Source organism: Sylvia atricapilla, chromosome 1, assembly GCF_009819655.1.
Source record: "Sylvia atricapilla isolate bSylAtr1 chromosome 1, bSylAtr1.pri, whole genome shotgun sequence".
Classification (NCBI taxonomy): Eukaryota; Metazoa; Chordata; class Aves; order Passeriformes; family Sylviidae; genus Sylvia; species Sylvia atricapilla.
Window position 1 is genome coordinate 24623449 of NC_089140.1, and position 19806 is coordinate 24643254.

General features: G+C 37.8%; 1 protein-coding gene across 2 annotated transcripts in view; it reads left to right on the plus strand.

The window, feature by feature from the left end:
* The window catches only part of PPP1R9A (protein phosphatase 1 regulatory subunit 9A), a 130273-nt gene that overhangs the window by 83977 nt on the left and 26490 nt on the right, over positions 1 to 19806 (plus strand). For both annotated transcript variants that reach the window (XM_066317509.1, XM_066317518.1), the window contains exons 6-7: positions 7557 to 7692; positions 16067 to 16222. In XM_066317509.1, the coding sequence (XP_066173606.1) occupies positions 7557 to 7692; positions 16067 to 16222 (292 nt within the window). The remainder of the gene's footprint in view (positions 1 to 7556; positions 7693 to 16066; positions 16223 to 19806) is intronic.

The window sequence follows — 19806 nt, forward strand, 5'->3', positions numbered from 1 at the left end:
CTGAACATGAAAAATTGCTCAAGTCCTCTGACCCCTTAGCATGGGTGAGATAAGACTACATTCATCCCTGCTTAGCTGGTTTATATTCCTTGGCTGTGCCTGCATAGTAGACAGGCTGTGCCTTGGACTGTTCTTTGTGCTAAGGCCAGCTGGCACCAGAGTGGTCAGTGCTCCTACCCTTAAAGAGTTGTACCTTTCTGAGCAGGCTGGCTCCAAATTGTCCACTGGAAACACCCAAGCTAACTCATAGCCTTTTCTAACTCCTGGACTGTGTCTGAGTATTCTTTAGTAGAATATTGGTTAACTTGGGTCAAACTGTTTCCAAGACTGTTTCAGTGATGTAATATGATTTTAGTATGATGACCAGTTATTAGTAGTTGGAAAGCATTCCTTGGCACTGTAATTTACTGGCCTTAGCATAACTCCTGTGTCCTGAGTTCTTGCTAATTTGAATTTTATGGCAATTTTTTTCTCAAAATATTTGTACCTTTGGATAAGAGATTATATGTTTGGGTGTGAAATATATAAAGAAATATTCATTTAAATATTTTTATGAATTATAAACTATTTTTCTAGGTGTTGGAGCATGGCTTTTAGAATTAAGTATAACATGAATGAGTAAGGTTCAGTGGGGCTGGATTTCATTAGGAGCAGCTTTTCTTTTCCTGGAAAAAGGAACAACTTGACAGATTTTGAATCAGTTCATTCTTAATCTGGTTGGATCTAAACATAAACTACTAACTCTGTGGCTGAAGTATTCATATGTTTATTTAGCTGATTTTTTTTACTCCTTCATCCAAGACACTATTTTGTGGAAGCTCCCACACAGTTTTGGTACACCTGGATTAATGGGATATAACTTCATGACAGCTGGGCAGAAATACCTGCAGTTCCTCCTTGCAGGATAACTCTCCAAACTATGTGGATGGTGCTGTAGGAGCATTTAGCTGGACTGTGCTGTGAGGATGGTCTGTCTTGGCTGGAATCTGGATCGTGTAATCATCCAGATTAAGGACATGGTCTGAACTCAGAAGCTTACTTGTGACCTATGTGTATTTTCTTCCTGTATTTCTTCCCTCTGGATGCCAGCAAGGGTGAGGGTGAGGGAAGACAGATCTCACCTCAGAAAGCAATCTGTTTTGTTTAGAAGCATGGCCTGCTAGCACTTGTACCTTCTGAACAGAGGTGACTGCATTCAGGTATGTTAAAGCACAGATTTACAAATGTGTTTCTTTGAAGTGGCTATTCCCATAAGAATCATGTGGTGCTATAGAAAACGCTGATTAAATTATCACCCTGTATTCAAGGAAGGATTGTGTTGGAACACTGTCAGGCTGTCTGGAAAGAGATGGAATTGATTCTTAAAGTGCACTCTCAGAAGAACAGAGCAATGTAAGGACCAGAATCTGGAGAGGTGCCAAAACATTGAATCCCTTGGCTAATTTTGAAGTACTCTTGAGTAAAGCTAATGTGTCAGTGAGGCCCTAGACTACAATTGATTTCTGGAGGAATAATTAATCTAAGTGCATTGATATTATTGTGTGGGTTTTTTACATGACTTCCTAATTGTCTGACTCAATATCCATTTAGTGTTGATGGTAGCAGAGTTTATCAGGGGCTTCTATCCAAGATGCTCTGGAGAGTCTGCTGAGACTTTTCTGATGCTTGATCTGTGATTTTGCTGCTCATCCACCAGTACCACTGATACCACTGTTTGCCCAGAACGCCAACCACATCCTGGGGCAGCACCAAAAGAGAAGTGACCATCAGGGTGAGGGAGGTGATTCTGCCTCTCTTCTCTGCCTTGTGAGACCCCACCTGCAGTGCTGCATCCAGATCTAGGGTCCTCAGCACAAGAAAGACATGGACTTGTTGCTATGGGTCCAGAGGAGGCCGCAGAGTTCATCAGAGTGCTAGAGCACCTCTCCTGGAGGCAGGCTGAGAGTGCTGGAATTGTTCAGCCTGGAGAAGCAAATACTCTAAGGAGATTTTATAGTATCTTCCAGTAGTGAAAAGGGGCTTACAAAAAAGAGGCAGAGTGACTTTTTACATGGATAGTAGTAGGACAAGGGCGAATGATTTTAAACTAAAAGAGGAGACATTTGTGTTAGAGATTAGGAAGTTCTTGACTCGTGGGGTAGCAAGGCACTGGAACAGGTTTCTCAGAAAATTTGTGGATGCCTCATCTCTGGAACTGTTCAAGGCCAGGTTGAATGGGGCCCTGAGCAACCTAATTTAGTAGAAGGTGTCCCTGCTCATGGCATGTTCCCTTCCAACCCAAAGTGGTAAATTGAAGTCCTGCAGTCTGTCTTTAAATTCAGGGTATTTTACTTCATACTGGGTCTGGGGACAAGGATAGAGGCTGCAGAACTTCTGCCCAACAGTTCCAATCTCCAGGGTGCTTGGAGGCTTTTCCCAAAGTCTACTTATCTCTATTTGCTTCACACAGCCAGCATCCTGCACTAGATATTACACAGATGGCCCTCTTAGATGTTTCTTATGTGACCTTAAATAACTTCACTCAGTCATTGCCACTTTCATTCACTGATGGTCGTCACTTCATTATGTTACTTTGGGTGCTGATCTCCAGGTAGAGTTCTTCACTTAGTTTTGGGTCACTTATCACTTACCTGCAGGCAAATTTATTTCCCTCTACCAATCCTCTTGGTTCCAGCTAGTAGCTTTAAAGATTGCTGTGCACATGCCTGTCTCTGATGCAGGGTTGGGCTGGGCGGATTTACTGACATAAGATTGCACATGAGGTGGATTGGGTTACACAGGGATGCAATCGCAGGATCTTCAACAACCTGCAGGAATGGCCTGACAGAAACCTTAAGAGGCAAGTGCTGATGTGAGTCTGGCATCTGGAGCAGCATTTCTGTGCAACACTGTGAGCTAGACAGCAGATGTGCAGGGAGCATCCTGGGAAGAGGTGGAAAAAGAACGTCTTCAGCTGAAAGAAAAGAATGGGATGTCAGGTGTCTTACTGCTGTCTCAACTACCTTCCATGGGGTAGAAAGGATAAACCCGGATTCTTCATACTCTCAGTACAAAGGGACAAAATAACAGGCAATGAGCAGGAGTTGCAGCAAGGGTAATTCTGATTGAGGCCATGACAAAGTTGGCCATCTTTTCAAGTCAGGGTCTTACGTTGTACCAGTTTCCTTCCAACTGAAATTACTCAAAGAGTGTTTGTGAGTTTCAGATCATTTCTTACCAGGAAGTGTAATGGAAGCTCATAGGTTGTGAACTCCTTATGTGGAGTAAGTGACTTCTGCATTTGAGAGTGCTGTTTGGGACAGGTTGATCTTGTTCATTGTAACCACATAAATTCCAGCTTGTGCTGCTGAGACTAAATAAAACTGCTTTTTTAACAGGGTTCAACACCCCTTTTAGCACTTTGGATTAATTACGTGGCTGTTAACCTAATGGAAACAGCCAGAGTAGGTAATTGAAGACGTCCTGAAATAAATTAGATAAACAGCTGAAGTAGCTGAAGTAGCTTCAGACTTTAAAGCTCAGGGGAAAACTATTTTAAAAATCATAGAATGGTTTGAATTAGAAGGGGCCTTAAAGATCATTTAGTTCCAACCCCTTTGCTGTTTTCAGGGACACCTTCCACTAGAGCAGGCCTTGAACAGTGCCAGGGATCAGGCTTCTGACTGTAAAATTCCCTGAATTAATTTTACTGTACATTTTTATGGACCAAACTGTATTTTAGGAAAGGCTGGAAGAAAAGATTTTGAATAATGTTACAGCAAATGCCATATTCTTTCTTAGACTGTGTTTGCTGTATTCCTACTTGATTTTTGTTGGATTTAAGGAAACCGTGCTAATGTATTTTTAACTGAGCACTGAAGTATTTTCAGGAGAAATCATTAACTCATTTCACTGAAAGTGTGTACTGCAGAGCATCAGTTTCGCATCAGAGATTTGGTGCCTTCACTTTTTTTTTAAGTACCACTTATTTTCAAAGTGGAAATATTTTTTAATTTAATCAATTTTTATAATAACGTTTCTGGTTCCCATAGTTGATTAAAAAATCAATAAGTTGTTATAAGAAGTACAGGTCTGCAGATCCTCTTTTAATAAGCTGGACTTATGCAGAAGGCTCTGTATCAGGTGTGCTGTAAAATATTTAATTCATGGATGGCAGGAAATGTAGGAGTTGCTGCCAATTTCAGTAGAATGTTTTTCTTAACTACCACTACGGTAATTAATTTGCAATTTCTCAAGATACATAAGTCTTTTAGATATTCTAAAATCTATTCTCGAGTAAAATATTAATTATATTTCTAGATCCATCCCTGTTAATTTTAACCACAACCACAAAGAATATTTCACAGCTGGTAATTCAGCTAAATTGCATGTAACTCTTGACTATCAAGGGCAGTTCATGTCCTGCCTCTCTCCTTCTCCTTCCTTCTTTTTTTGTAGATTTCAGAAAAAGTCAGTAATGAGCCAAGATTTAGTAGAGTGATGGCTGTATCACAAATTTGCTGGAGTTTATTTTGCATTTGCTGGCTTTAATAATCTAGGGGAATATTATTGTGATGTGGTTTAAAGGCTGTAAAATGCTCATTTGTCTCATATCTAAAAACATGACCAGCTTCTCAAAGAAAATATTGCTGACAGAATGTATAGTTCTTTCTTATAATATTTCTAGACAAATTACTGAAGTCTGAAATGCATGTGATTGATGTTGTTGAGCCAAAGTGATTTGAAATATATAATTAGCTACTTTGTTGAAGTGTGTGTATTAGGTTCAGTGACTGATTTTTTGGTCAGTGAATCACAGCCTTATGTCTCTTTCTCATATTTGAACACTTCTGACTATGATAGTTCTTGTATTTAAAACTATTCTGTGAATAAGTATCTAATTAATGCTCAGAGTTTTAATAGCTGCCCGTGCTTTATGGTTTTTAAGTTATTTTTATTCACCTCTCTCTTTAAAATGTAACTTTGTAATTTATACTTTATCTCAATTATATTCATGGTATTCTTAAGATCATGGAATGTAAAATGACAAAAGGTTTGGTTTAGTTTGTAAAAGCTGTAATTGCTAGGAACATAGTACTCCCTTTTCCAAATTCACAATTCTTTGTCTAGAACTGACATCAATTAGACATTGAATGCTTCTAAAAATTATTTTGGATATGTCTCACTCTAAAGCAATAAATTTTAGGAAGATAAAACATTACTAGTATATTTCTGTTTTGGAAAACATTTGCTTTAAACTTTGTCAATGCTTGGAGACTTTATTCGGATGTCGTCTGACAGCTTCAGATATCACTGAGTAACTCTTCATTTTTACATGTGATTCAAGCCTTGAAAATCACATCACTGTGAACTTTGAGTGGCTTTGGCATGAGAAGAAAAATTGAATTAATACGGCTTCATATTTTTGCATCCTAATTTTGTTTGTTTGGAAATATTACTGCATTGTAGTCTAATGTGTCAAAAACCACTTCTAAATTATCAGGAATTACCAGATTTGGATGCTTTATGTGTTGTCTATTCTAAGCTTTTAGTGTACAAAGATGACTGTTTGAAGTATTTTGAATCTTGTATTTTCCAAAGAAGGTGGATTACCAGGCAGAAGTTCCAGAGGGAATCCAATATTTTCATCACTTTGTGATGCATCACTTTGTGATGTGGTTTCATAACTTTACACATTGAGGATTTCCCTCAGATGTTTACAAATGTGGTGCTGTCTCTACTGTGTGTAAATAATATATTAATATATAATTTTGCTTTTTTAATATAAATTATTTTTTCCATATTTACTTTTAATTTGATTTTACATTAGAGGGGACAAACAAGTAGCAGATAAGGGTTAAATCCTTTTTCACTTTCTTTAGTAATTTCAAAAGTTCATTGTTCGTCCCAGTTGAGTCTGCAAACATGACTGGTTTAGTCTTTGTAATACTTGGCTCTAAAATCAAAATTTAGAGGAAACAGGATCTGTCTGTGAGTCAGTATGCAGAACAGATGAAGTGTAGGGGCCATGAAGAAACATTCTTTTTCTTTCAGCCCAAAGTCTTTATCATTACTGAGAACTAATGTATTTTGTAATAGTGGGATATGAGTGCCAGACTGTGATCTGTTTTGATCAGGATTAAAATGCTGATGTTATTGCCTTGATTCTCTTCTAATTTCTGCTGTATTTTCTATTGACGTTTTCAAGCTAAGACACTTTCTTGCAAAATAATTTCAGAGCACCTTGTGCCATTATTTCAAATGGAGTCACTCATTCTCACCTTTCTTATCCTTTCTGAAGTAGTTAGTAGGTCAGATATTTCGATGATGTTGAAATAATCTCTGAATTGCAGTCCTTTCTGTAGTGCCTGACTTCATAGAATCTGAAAAATTATTTGTCATAGGAAATGGACCCAGGGTCATCCACTGTTGGGAAGTTGGCTTACACATGGATGGCAAATCCCAAGGGATTTTAATAGTGAAAGGCAGTACTAATGAAAAAAAAATTCAGACATGGGATATAATGCACATTTCTGCCTCTCATTCAAGTAATAAATTACATTCATCATTTGAGCCAAATGTTGTGGAAACAAGTAATTTACTATATCCAGTATCTCAGTGTCACCTTATTGTGCTTTTCAGCTCAACATAATACTTCTTTCATCTGTAATTACCTAATTATCTTTCTAGCCTTGTAAAAATAATTCTTCAGCTTGACATCTTTAAATTGTGCTTTTGTTCAGTAGTTCACAGTGTGTTGGTACTGTGTAATGGGTGTTTATGATTAGTTCTGGAGATAGCAACATATCTAAATATGGTTATGCCACTGTGCTGGAAAAAAACCCAAAGGGTTACAATCCAAACCAATCTGGGTTCTAGTTGCTGAAAGCAACACTGAAAAGCATTCTTGTAAGTCTCAACCAAGAAAGAGGCACTTCCCTTGTGTTTTGTTAAGCCAAGGAAGTGTGCACCCAGTGTTCTGCAGTAGCTAACAGTGGAGGAAACGTTCCTTAGCAACAGGCGTTCATGAAATAAAAGACAGATTTAAATGCAGCTTTAAATTAAGGAAATAGCGTCTGTCAGATTTTAAAATGTGGAAATAGATTCTGTTTTCTAGACCGGAGGAAGGCAAATATAAAAGCTCAGAAATGGAAGATAACTTGTAAGTCAGGGTGGGAAGGAGTTATTCTGGTGCATGTTCCTTTCACTATAAGCTGCCATAAGTGGGCTGTTGCTCTTACTGTGGATCCATAACAGTCTGGTCCTCTGTAGCCTTCTGGAAAATACGTGGCTCTAAGGGGAATGGGAACAATTATACTTTACTGAAACTTGGAGGCTTGTAATGGTCCCTTCTGTTTTGCCCGTCCTGTCATGTGGCCAGACCTGTCGTGGTCTGGTCTCTCCTACTGCACACAGTGCCCTTGTGACAAATCTCATTCACAGAACACACAAAATTTGAAACAATCAAAACTACATATCTTTGGAGAAAAAGGCTACCCTCTATACTAGAAATGGCTAAACCCCCAGAACTTCAGTAAACAGTAGGAGTAACATTTTTTCACTAATGTTTTGTATAGGTTTGTAATTGGACGAGAAAAACCGGGACAAGTGAGTGAGGTTGCGCAGCTGATTAGCCAAACTCTAGAGCAAGAACGCCGCCAGAGAGAACTGCTGGAGCAGCACTATGCACAGTATGATGCAGATGATGATGAGGTAACAGACTGTCCAGTATCTCACTACTTGGTGTTTTTTAATGTTCTGTTTTCTATTCCTAATTCCTACCTTGTACTTATCACTCAAAGGTCAACTTTTGGACCTTTCCATTACCTTTGCTGATGATTTTTACAGATTTTGATGATGAATCTTAATTGAATAACAAATTTATAGAAAAACTTTGCATCATGGATTTAAAGTATTTGTTTTGTTCCAGAAGAGCAAATATCAGGTTGGTTGATGCTTCTGTATGCATTCATTTTCCTTGAAAGCATATAACTTTCTGAAATAAGGGAGTAAAGTTTGATTGGTTGTGCACTGAAACATTAAAGTTTTGTGAAAACTGGTAAAAGTTCCCTTCTAACTTTTAGAGGGGTTGAAAAAGTTGGGGTTTTTTTCTAGAAGAATTGATATTCTTCTTAAGCCAGAATGTTTTCTGAAATTCTGGGTACGACCCCTGGTTCCACCCACTGTGATTTTATTTCTTTGTGAGCAGATACTCCTCAGGATAGAGGATTTGCCTACCTTGTCTGAAGTGTATATTCATGCTTACAATTAGTGCCTGATGTCCCAATACAAAGGTTTTGAAAGTAACAACACTGTGCAGTAAAATTTCTGTAATTTCTTTCCATTCTCATAAAATTCCTAGTGTGCCTAAATACCAACGTATTTGGGAAGATTACTTTGAGAGCTTTTTCCGAGACTACTGGTGTCTGCGTTGCTCCCTAAATTAGCTGCTGGGTTTTGTAACAAACTGCTTCCATATTGTCCAAGCATACTGTCATTGTTTCACATCATCTTGAGTAAAATTATTTGAAATGCTAGACTCCGTGTATTGTATTAGTGTGTTTCCATCCTGGGCCAGTATTTTTTGTGGGTGGGGGGTTTTTTTGTGTGTAAAAGAACAGCAGATAAGAGGACACAGAGAATTCATTATATGCATGTATTTCAGGTTAGTTTTTCTTTTTAGAAAAAAAATACTCCTGACATAAAATCAGGAGATACTCAGATTTTGAAACATGCTGTTAAAAAAGCATTTTGTCAAAAAAATCAGAAGTGACCCAACGGACTAAGTAAAAATCCTGTCTAGCCCCAGTAATGCTTTCACTTACTGTAATTTCTATTGTTATTAAGAACAAAAATATTTCAAGATGTCTTAGAGTTAATCTTTTCACAGGGACATATGTAACTTACATAAATAAGAGCTGTACACATATGCATATGTATGTGTGCCTGTGGGAGACCATGAAGGATAGAAAAATCCATATGCTCTCTATTCCCTTCTCAAATTACAGAAACATGCAAGTCTCCTAACTTCTCTTTAGTCTAGAATTAAATTCAAGAGAAGTTTCTTGAAGGAGCTCTCTTACAATCTCTTCAAAAACGGAATGGAACAACTAGCCTTTGGGAAAAGAGACTTTTCATAGCTCATCACAGCAGCTGTAGATGTCAGGATTCAAAGACTTTCAGCACCATGTTATGGTGAGCATAGTCTGATCACTTTCATATAAGCAAGAGAGGTGTGTCTTAAATGCCTGACAGTCAAATCTTTCTCACTGTGTACTTGCACATAGAGAGGTGTGTGGCTCACCTGTGTGAGTGATTGATGCATTGCACTTTTTATCTATGAGACACATCCACCTGCAAAAAATCTCAAATGTTTGCGTTTCTTACACCTTGCGTTTCTTACACCTTGTGTTTCTCACCTTGTGTTTCTTACCTTGTGTTTCTTACCTTTATGCACCACACAGGTGGTGTTACTCAAGATCTGGTAGTAAGGAAAATGTTGTTAAACCGATATTGACCAATACTGTTCCTGGTAGTAATTCAGGCTTCAGTAGGGATTGTTGCTGTGGAGGTGCTGCCAGTGACACTGTCACACTGATGGCCATGCAGGAGTTTCTCAGTACAGTACTGAAAGAGGACAGGGATGAGTAGGTATTGGCAAGTATCAGGAACTCTCTGTGATGTGTCTCGTCCTTGCGATTTGGAGGTTGCAAACTCATAAGTCCTGTTCACTGCATAAATTTATCACAAAAGATACTAAATTGTCAAAGTGTTTTCTGTTGGTAGTGCCTTTGGATCACAGAGAAAAAACAAAATTGGGTAAGTTTTTCCCAGATTTTTCCATAATTAAGAGAATTGAAGTATCTTTTCTTATTCTAGCACTACACTGAGGATGGTGACCGTCTCTGTGACTATGACATGATTTTTGGCAATGGCCTTTGGAGTGCATAGGCGAGTTTTGTGTTGCATATGAGGGCAGGAGGAAGAAAGGACATCTACCAGGGGAGATCCAGATGATCTCATCAATTATCTCTTTTGGAAAGAGAAGGAATTAGTCCTGAGAACAAACGCAGTTCTTAAAAACTACATTGGGGTCATTGAAGGTCATACCCATTTCCTATCTGATGCCTTATATATATTTGGGGCATGGGTGGTGAACGTTTTCAGAATAAATGCTGGGGTTTAGTTACTAAGGTTTGAAATGTAGCATGTTAACTTTCTCAATTAAGAGACTCAGCAGAAATAGATTTTATTGAATACCTGCAATAATCCTGAATATTACTGTTTCTTTGGCACTGACTGTGCCATCCAGGTCTACTCATATAGCTTGCACCATTCCTAGATAACTGACACAATGTAAACTGTGATCTAATGCACATTAACCACAGTTCAAAGACATTTTTGGTCACCACAAGCATTTCTGCTCCATTTATTGTCAAATACAAGCATTACTTCTTTGACCTTGCCTTGCTCTGTGTGGACAAGTCTGGCTGGGTTTATATTCTGCCAGACACCACCACCAGCCCTGCATTCTTTGGCTCTGGTAAGCAGAGAGCATCTTTAAGGCAAGAAAATCTTCCATTTGCACTGGCGGAATGAATATCTACAAGTGTATAAAACCCACTACTACACTTCTGAGTCCATTTCATCACAGGAGTAGTGACTCTGACTGCGTGGAGTTCAGGAGTATTTGATTTGCCAGGGTAAGGAGTTTGGCATTGAGGCAGAGCAGAATTATACATGAGTTGCTCAGTCTCAGAGCTGTCAAGCTATCCTGTTCATTTTCCTATACTGCTTAAAATATGGTAACATGGATCTCCAGGTACAATGCTGCATAAATAAACAAGAAAATGATCTTGAGACTGGCAAATTCTGAGGCTCAGAGACTTTAGCACAAGGATAGCAATAACATTTTAAGTTTTCCAGAGTGAGAAGTCAGTGATCTTGTTTGAGTCCTGGAGTCATGGCACACAACTTGTTTTTGTTAGAGCTGCTTAAATCACAGGAGGAGAATGTGTGCCAGGTATGTGCAAGTTCTGGTGTTTTATCTTGCTGTGTCACCAGCTGGCTGGATCTCTTCTGTTTTGGAACTTCTGACAGTCTTCATAGCCCAAGGGGCATGTAGGTATTATAGAAGGATCCAAGTTCTTTTAAAAAGCAGTATTCTGAGACAGTTTTGATTTCTGCCAGCTAGTGGGCAGTGGACTTGAGTTAGATACTAAATTTAGAGGTGCAGTGTTAGCCTACTACCTTCCCATTCCATTGTCTTGCAGGAATGTTGCCTGACAGCTGTTTATTGGGGAAGATTTACACTAATACATAGTGTTTCTAAAACATATATCGTTTACTGTGTAAGTAAAAGCTCATCATTTACTGTATAAATGCCCTGCATCCCTAGTGTTTCAGAATCTGCTGTTACCATGGGCTGCAGGTCATCCCAGGGTTGCAGGATGCTTTCAGATTCTTCTTCATTTAAGTTTTTGCATGGAAACATAAAGCCCTTGTGCAGAACTGATGAACATGAAAAGAAGGTGGTTGTTCACAGTGGAGTCCGTGCAAAGACTAGCAGGATAAGCGTGCATCAGCTCACAATTTGTTGTTAAGCTCCCACAAGCCAAATACTTGAGCCAGTAGTATCAGCTATTTCTCAGGCGTTACCTACAATAGGCAGAACTGACATTTCCTAGTGAGTCTGTGCTAATCACAGTAAAGCTGAGAGAGTATGTTGCCTCTGGATAGCCTATTGCAGAGTTTGCTCATCACCAGTTTGTCTAGCTTCCTAAAATCCCACGTCCTTTTTATTTGTAGCATCGTGTCAGAAAATAAAAGGCTTTGAAGTAGGCACTGTCTTTGTATTTCCTACTTAGTGTGCTAAGTATGACCTGGATCTGCATCCTTGACTGAAACCTTTTGACTTCCCTGTCTTAACATAGTGTTCTGTGCACATGAGTCAAATTCTGACATTTCTTGGAATTTTGATTTGAACTTGGTATTATCTTCTTCATGTTCTAAAGCAAATGACAAAAGTCACATAAAGCAGATGACCTGTTCCCCACAAGGCTGCATGGGGTAATGCAAAATGTGAAATTAATAACATATTGCAGGATTCTTTCTATTCATTCTGTGGCCACAGACAAGTAGTTTAATGCAAGTGATGTTTTAATCTATTTTAATATCACTAATAGTCAAATGAATGTTTTTTTCATTTTAATTCTCATTCATTAGGACATGCTGACCGCAAAGCAACATTTAGAAGCATTGAAGAAAATCTTGATGCACACACACAAAAAAGGCAGTGTACTTGAATGTCTTAACACCCAAAGAGTACATTTGCTAAACCAAATCTTTCAGGGAGTACATTTTTTCCAACATCATTTATATGATGCACTCCTGTAAAAGCAATGATTAATACTGTACCATTATGTTTTTCTTCACTCTTTTGAAAGAATTAAGTATAAGCAATCAAAGAAAAAAATTAAATGAAGGGATGGGCTTGAGTTATTTTTGTAGTTCTTCAAATGCTGTTCCATGATTGTGGGAGAGTTTCAGCAGGAACAAAAGGTGTAGTTAATGCAGCCTTTGTTATGGTGATTTGGGGAAGGTCTGTCTGCATTATCCTGGCTGGTGTGTAGCTCCTTCTTTCTGGTTGGGAACGTTAGGCACATTTCAGAAATTTGCTGTTAAAGGCAGTTAAACAATGCAAGTAACACATTTTCCCTTTAGAAGTGGAAAATTGCAGCTGATGTTGGTAATTTCATGTTATTAGCTGTGATAGCATATAGCAAAATGGAATGGCTAATCTCAGAAGCTATTGCTTTGGATGAGACAAGCTTAAGCCCTAGGTGCTACTGAAATGAGAAACAGGGCTTTTATGTGGATAAATTCTGCTCACCAACACAGAATGAAGAGTCTAAGATTTTCCTTCAAGACCATGTAAGTTTTCATTGACTATGTAGTAAAATATATTATTACTGTTGCCAGCTAAGGAAACAAAATGTATTGCAGGGGACCTCTGGGAGTTACAGTGACAACTCTTACCTCACAGGGCTTTGTTATTTGAAGTAATACAACTCTTCTTCTGTGCCTTGCTGCTCCTTGTAAAATAGTGAATTTCACATTCTAGCTAATGGCACAGCTAAACTGTCACAGTGTCTGAAAAACTACCTTTTGGTAGTTTCATATGGAACAAAAGCAGAGAGAATTTTTTCTGGGAAAGTGTTTCATATAGTTTATGATGTATATTTTCTCAATGTACACATTGGTTCTTTTGAACCTGTAATTTGTTTTTCATGTTCCTGTAAGATGAAATCCCTTTATTTTTAAGACAAAAGCAGAAGTCCCATTTATTTCTGTGTTCTGTAATGTGTTCTTGTCATCCTGGTGTCTTGTTTACTTGAGCTGTGCTTTGCTTTGACAGCTACTTTTTGCATTAATTGAAGCAAAAATGACTGTGCTCATTGATACTCATTATGTACAATTTGAAGCAAGATTTTCCTTTGTGTTCATTTTTAGCTGCCTGATGTTCCTCTTCAAACACTCTGGCTCCTGAGGCCAGTAGAGTATTGTCTGCTCTTCAGTTTTCTCCCAGTAATTTACTCCTTCATGTGTGTTCGTCTTTCTTTTTGTAGTCAGTACTTTTTCTTAGCTTAAGTCTTTGGAGAAATCAGTTTTAACTAAATTCATCTCTTTTATTCCTTTCCCAAAACTGGTGAATGTAATTGGGATTTTGAATTAATATATTCCTTTAAAATGCACATGTAGCTGAGCCAGATGTTTTATTTTACATAAGCAGGGCATGAGTTTACTGGTTAATGGTCCTATTTCTGCCTCCTCTTTGCACGCTTCAGAGAATTTCCTTGCCACTACTGATGGACCTGCCAGGATTTTTTTAATGCAGAAATCATGGCTGTGTATTACCTTATTTGTTTCAAGGATAGTGACTGCAAAATTGAAAGTACATGGGCTGTTAGTATTTTGGCTTCACAAAAATTAATTTCTCTGAAATCTCAGTATGATTTTAAGAGTTGGTCTTTCTGCTTCTGGTTGCCCTGATGGTGTGTGAAGGTGGCCTTACATGCTCCTGGAAAGAGCCAGGAGAGTTAGTAGCCAAATTTTCAGTTTAGACAGCTACTGCACATAGCCAGGGACAATAGAGTAGAAACAGAAGTTACTACAGTAGTGTAACAGAAGATTTTTTCTGTGTGTGCATGAGATCTAGACATACAGAATGACAATTTCAGGTGTTGTTTTGTTCAGCTATAATGCTTACATGCCTGAAAACTCCAGTGAGATGGACTGTGCATTCTTTGCTTTCCTTAAATAAGGAAAGAAGAAGCAAAACCAGCTGTTAGCTTTTTTTTTTATAGAAGACTATGGAGATTCTTAGGCATATATGCTTAGTAGGTGTGAAGTATATAAAATTAATGGTTACCATTTATTTCATTCGAGAATATGTTTCTAGTTATAGAGGCAGCAGTAATTCACCAAAAGTGTGCCTTGCTTTTACAGTGACTATTTTAAAGTATGGATGTGCATTTTGGTGACTTACCTTCTTTTTAGTAGTTCTTTCAACATTATAAAATTTTACTAATCTATTATATGCTTCCTGTGTGGCTTTGCTTTGTTTTTTAAAACTTCAGTGGTTTAAAAAAAGAAGAATGTGGATTTTTTACTATCTTTAAAGGATCCTTTTAACCCAAACCATTTTATTATTCTGTGTGCTGTCTGTGTGTACCTGTACACCTAGAGTCAGCATCTTGCATGCACTGCTTTTCAGTTGAGAGATTCACATAAGCCTAAACAACAGCTGAGAGACTGAATTAAGGTAGGAAGCTGAGGTTTGAACTGTTGTTCAAACATCTAAATTCTTAGCTCTTGTTTTGAAAAGTCCTTTTGTCAAAAAAATTACACTAGTAGATAATTTTAACACTGTGGGGAATACTTCTGATAATAGTATTATGTTTCTTCATCTCAGGAACTGAAAGCTCATGAAAAAAAAACTTTGAATAGTTTGGTCAAAATTTTGGTGGTGTTACTGTATAAACATGAAAAGGACTGTGCCAATCCCCCCGCCCTTCCTTTTCCATGTATTTATTTAGTCCCAAGCCTTATAAATCCAGATGTGGTCCTGAGGGAAGTGTTGGCTTTATAATGTGTTAGCACAGTCGTCTGCTCAGGCAGCAGGCTGTCTGTGATCCATACATGCTGTACTCCAGCTTCCAGAGAGCCCTGCAGAAGCAAGGTGGTACCATTCACCTTAGGGATGGGGAGAGATGAGCACAGACATATGCAAAAGACTGAGTAGGCAGCTTGGGGTTCAATATTGCAAGCTTCTTCTCAGTATTATTGTTTTGTTTGTTTGTTCTTGAGATGCTGGTTGCAGCTTAGGATTTTTCAAATTTCTGTTTTGTCAGCAAATTGTTTGCATCTCATGATATGATGCCCAAGAAACACCCACATTTATTGTTCAAAACTAGTTCAAAGCAGCTTCTTATTCAGGGAGAAAATTGAGTAAACTCTGGCTTCAGACTCTGAACTTGTCTCTGACACTTGGTTTCTTTTTCCTACTGTTGTCTTTCTGCGTGGGTGTGACTTTTCTATCATTAATTTGTTTATAAAGAACAAACCAATGAATTTTCAAATTCAGCATGGAATATCACTGGAGAATTACTTCATCCAGATGACTTTACTAACGGCTAATCAAGATTGTGTTGGTTGTATTCTGCCTTTTTTTCTGTTTGGAAAAGATTCCTTGTTAAATCTGAAATAAATTGGAGAGTTACTCCAATGGAAAAGAGGTCTCACTTGGAAAAGGATGAAACCATCAAAATACAGAGCAAGTAACGCTTGAGAAATGAGTTATTAATGTTTAAGACTGTTTTCTCTTCTCAAGGTACTGAAATACTACTGTGGAGTTGCATTTGTCTAGAGTTGTATTTTGGTAGAGTTCATCAGTACTGTGGTTAAAGACAAAGATAACCTTTTTTGTATGCAGAATCCTGTGATTGCACAATATCTTAATTACTCTTTGAATAATCTTTGCATAATAAGAGGGTAACTGGAGTTTCTTAAATGCTATAAAATTAAGACAGGAGAATATGCTACAGATGAAGAAGATGAAGACATGGGACCTGTCCTTCCAGGAGGTGACATGGCTATTGAAGTGTTCGATCTTCCTGAAAATGATGACATGTTTTCCCCCAGTGATGTGGACACCAGCAAACTTGCTCACAAATTCAAAGAAGTAAGTTATATATCAGAAAATATTCCTGAAATGTGTCACCGAAGCAGATTTCTAGTTATCTCAGCGCTCAGTGGTTAGGTTTTTTCTCTTGAAAACTGGAGTGGTTATTAGCTTTTTGTATGCTTAGTAATTTGAAATGACTCACGATGCTTGAAAGAAGTAGAACTGTCATTTGGAGGCATTTTTGCATCAATTTTTAGGTGACTGTTGTATTGATGAGGGCAGTTTCTAAATTAACTTTTCAATACAAAGTTACTCTGCCTTAGCACTTAGTTTGACCACATAGATATAGTGCAAGTTAATTCATCACTAGCAGAATGCTGGGGTTTGGGATTGGTGGTTTTTTGTTTGGTTTGTTTTGCAAGATTCCAATAAAATGTAATTGGGAAAACCAAACAATGAATGTTAAATTTCAGTGAAGAGAGACATGTGAAACTCATCCTATACCATTACACAGTAACTCATCAGTGTACAGCCGTGTCATGTGTTTGGCCACATGTTTAGAAAGATACTCTGTTGGGGAAGCAGCCCTACATGAGATGGTGTTTTGCCAAAACCATACAAAGTTTATGGTTAGGCAGTATAGCATCCACCTGCACTAACTGGTGTTCATTGTGGTCATTGAATTAATATAATTTCACATACCAAAGCATGGAGGGACATTTCTTCTGTGTTTTATGCTCTGCTTTTGATGCAGCTTCTTTTTAAGCTTTTCTGAATTCTCAGGCAAATAAAGATATGAAACAATGGATGTACCTAAGCTTACAGTAATGGGCTGAGTGATGGCAGTAAAGAATTTTTTTTTTAAACAAAGGAAGATGGAAGAGTTGAAAGTAGCCATAACCTCATAGAAGATTTAAGCAGCAGAACCTGGGCCCAGATAGGAGTTTTAAAATACCAGGACCCGCTTTTTACCCTTCTCCACTTATCCTCTTGCCCTCAGTCAAACCAGATATTTTATCTTGTATAAATATATTGTTACTACCCTCTAGTGAGAGTCATGTGTGGAAAGTAATCAGTCAATGAGCAATCAGGTCTTTCCCTTTTCTGCTGATAGCCCTCGCAGCCATTGGGTGCCTATGTTATTCATTGTTGGTTCCTGGAAGATTTTTACATTACTTTAATTATAATTTTCTCACTCCATATTTTGAGTTTCGAGTTCTTACAGGAATTAGCAGAACATTTTGCTTTATTTGCTAATACTTTATATCATAAATAGAAATATAGTCTCAAAGTGGTGGGAGGATGTTACCATTCTCCGTGTGTCAGCAAGTTTTCCAAGGCTGTGCAAAACACAGATGCAGTGATGGACAAGAAACTCACATTTGAATAAATGACCTTTAAATCTGTGCTTGAATACAGTTTCCATAAACTCAGGCCGTACTTGAGCTTGTCCAGACTAATTTGAAGTTATTTGCAGACCTGTCTTCTGTAATGGCCTTAAAACACTGTTTCAGAGACCAGATGAAGGTACTTTGGGATCCTCGAGTGTAAGTGTAGATGAGAGCCTGGGAAGAAAACATGAAATGCTCCTGCCTGAGAGTAGACTCTTTCAGCAGCCCACGCAGTTACTGCTGTTGTTATGAGCACACCACATTTGTTTCACTGATTGTCTTTAAGAGTACACAGCTGCATTTTGTTGGCTGATGCCGAGTGAGTACATGTATTTTTCTTGGTATTTGCCCTGAATTCTTTCAACACTAGAGGACTTGTTCATGATCACACTGCACAAGCCCACACTGTGTTTTCTGGAATTGTATTTAAAGAATAACTGTTCTTTCTTGTTCTTACTCCAGAGATTAATGGAAGTATTAAGCAAGTGGGTAGGACATAATCTTTAAGCATAATAGTTTGACCTAATTAGTTGAATTCAGTCTTTGCAACAAAAAATGTGTTCCCATACTCTGAGAGCACTTAAATGCCTTAAATTACTTAAAATGCCTTGCTTTTGGAATGAAAGTCAGAAGAGAAATGGGCATTCCTGGGTGAATCACTGTACTTCTGAAAGTCTTGTTTTCTGTGTTTTCCTGCCTTGTAAAGGCAGGAGAAATAGGATAGATTTTTCTTAACTGCTTTGCGAGAAAGAGCTAGAAACTTTATTTTAGCCGTGATGATTGAAGATAGACAAGATCTGTAGGGAGAAGGGACATTTATGTAAGAACTCATTATTTCATGTTTTAATGAAATATATGAAGAATGGATGGTGATTATTATATGCAAAAAATATATACTGATTATGAAAAAATTGTCATGGTGATTATTAGATTCTACTGCATACTTTCCTTCCCAGTGTACTCCTGATATTTTAACATTTGCTAGACTTTCATCCCATTCTGCCTTTTGCAATCTTAATGAATTCTGTCCATTTTCTTTCTAAAAGTTGCCTTTTATAACAAATATTGTTTCGTAGAAAATTAATCAGCTTTTCAAGACATATTTGAATAGGAAATGTTCCAAAAGTTACTCAAAATGTCTTTGTTAAAGCAAAGCCTTCACAATTTTATATTGATTTATATCCAAAAAGTATACAAAATAGTATCTGCCAAGAATTTTTCTGGCATTAAATAGGACACGGAATAAAGATTTCTGATCCCCTGTTAGTAAACTTGCTTAAAAGAATTTAGCTATGGAGTCCAGATTTTCTTGAATAATAGTTGACCTTGCCTGTTGTTTAGTCTAACCTATACATGTGATAGTATTTCTCATCTATTCTACAAGCATAATTAGTTCCTTTTTTTAGAAAAAGTGCACATCCAGCCACACATTTTTCTGTTCAGCAGAAAAGTGTCTTCTTTCTTCTGCCTCAGTGGTATCTGCTGTAGCATGTACTGGTTGAATGATCTGAGTGGGTACTCAGTATTCATTTATTTAACTTGATAACAGAGAGCACAAAAATAACTGTTAAAAACCATCTGTACCTGAGCAGATTGTCGTTTATGCAATAATTTGGAGTTTATTTGTATGTAATAATACGCTCTTTAAGTGCTTCTCATGGATTTGTGGGGTTTTAGAAGAGATGGAAGTGGACAGTCAGCAATTAACCTAAGGCTTTGAGTCTTGGCTTTTCAATGTCATTATTGAGTCTGAAATGGGAAAATCTAGCTCATCCATTATTCCCCTGATGTTATCTCATCCCAGAACAGTGTAGCAGAACTATGCAAAGGGTTGGGCATTTTATAAACACCATGATGTTTTGAGATGGTCCTTTAATAATTTTTCACTATTAACAGGAATGCAATGGGTAGAAAAAACAGTTCTCAATCTCTTAAGATTGTAGATCAGAGGTTGGAATGACTGAGCAAAAAAATTGCAAGTAACCTCTTGCAAATGCTGATTAAAGTATCTTTTATTCCTCTAGTATGTATATAAAAATGTATGTGTCCTTCTCAGCTTCCTGGCCTACTAGATGCAGTAGCTTCACTGGCAACTTCTTACCACTACACCAGCTCCAGGGCTGCAAATGCCCTGTTCCCAGCTGCACTGGCACCTCTCCATCCTGGAGCACTAGCCCTGCTCTCCTGTGGCACTTCCTCAGGAGCCCCGTGATCCGTGGGTTACCTGTGTTTCTGCAAGCTGCTGTAGTC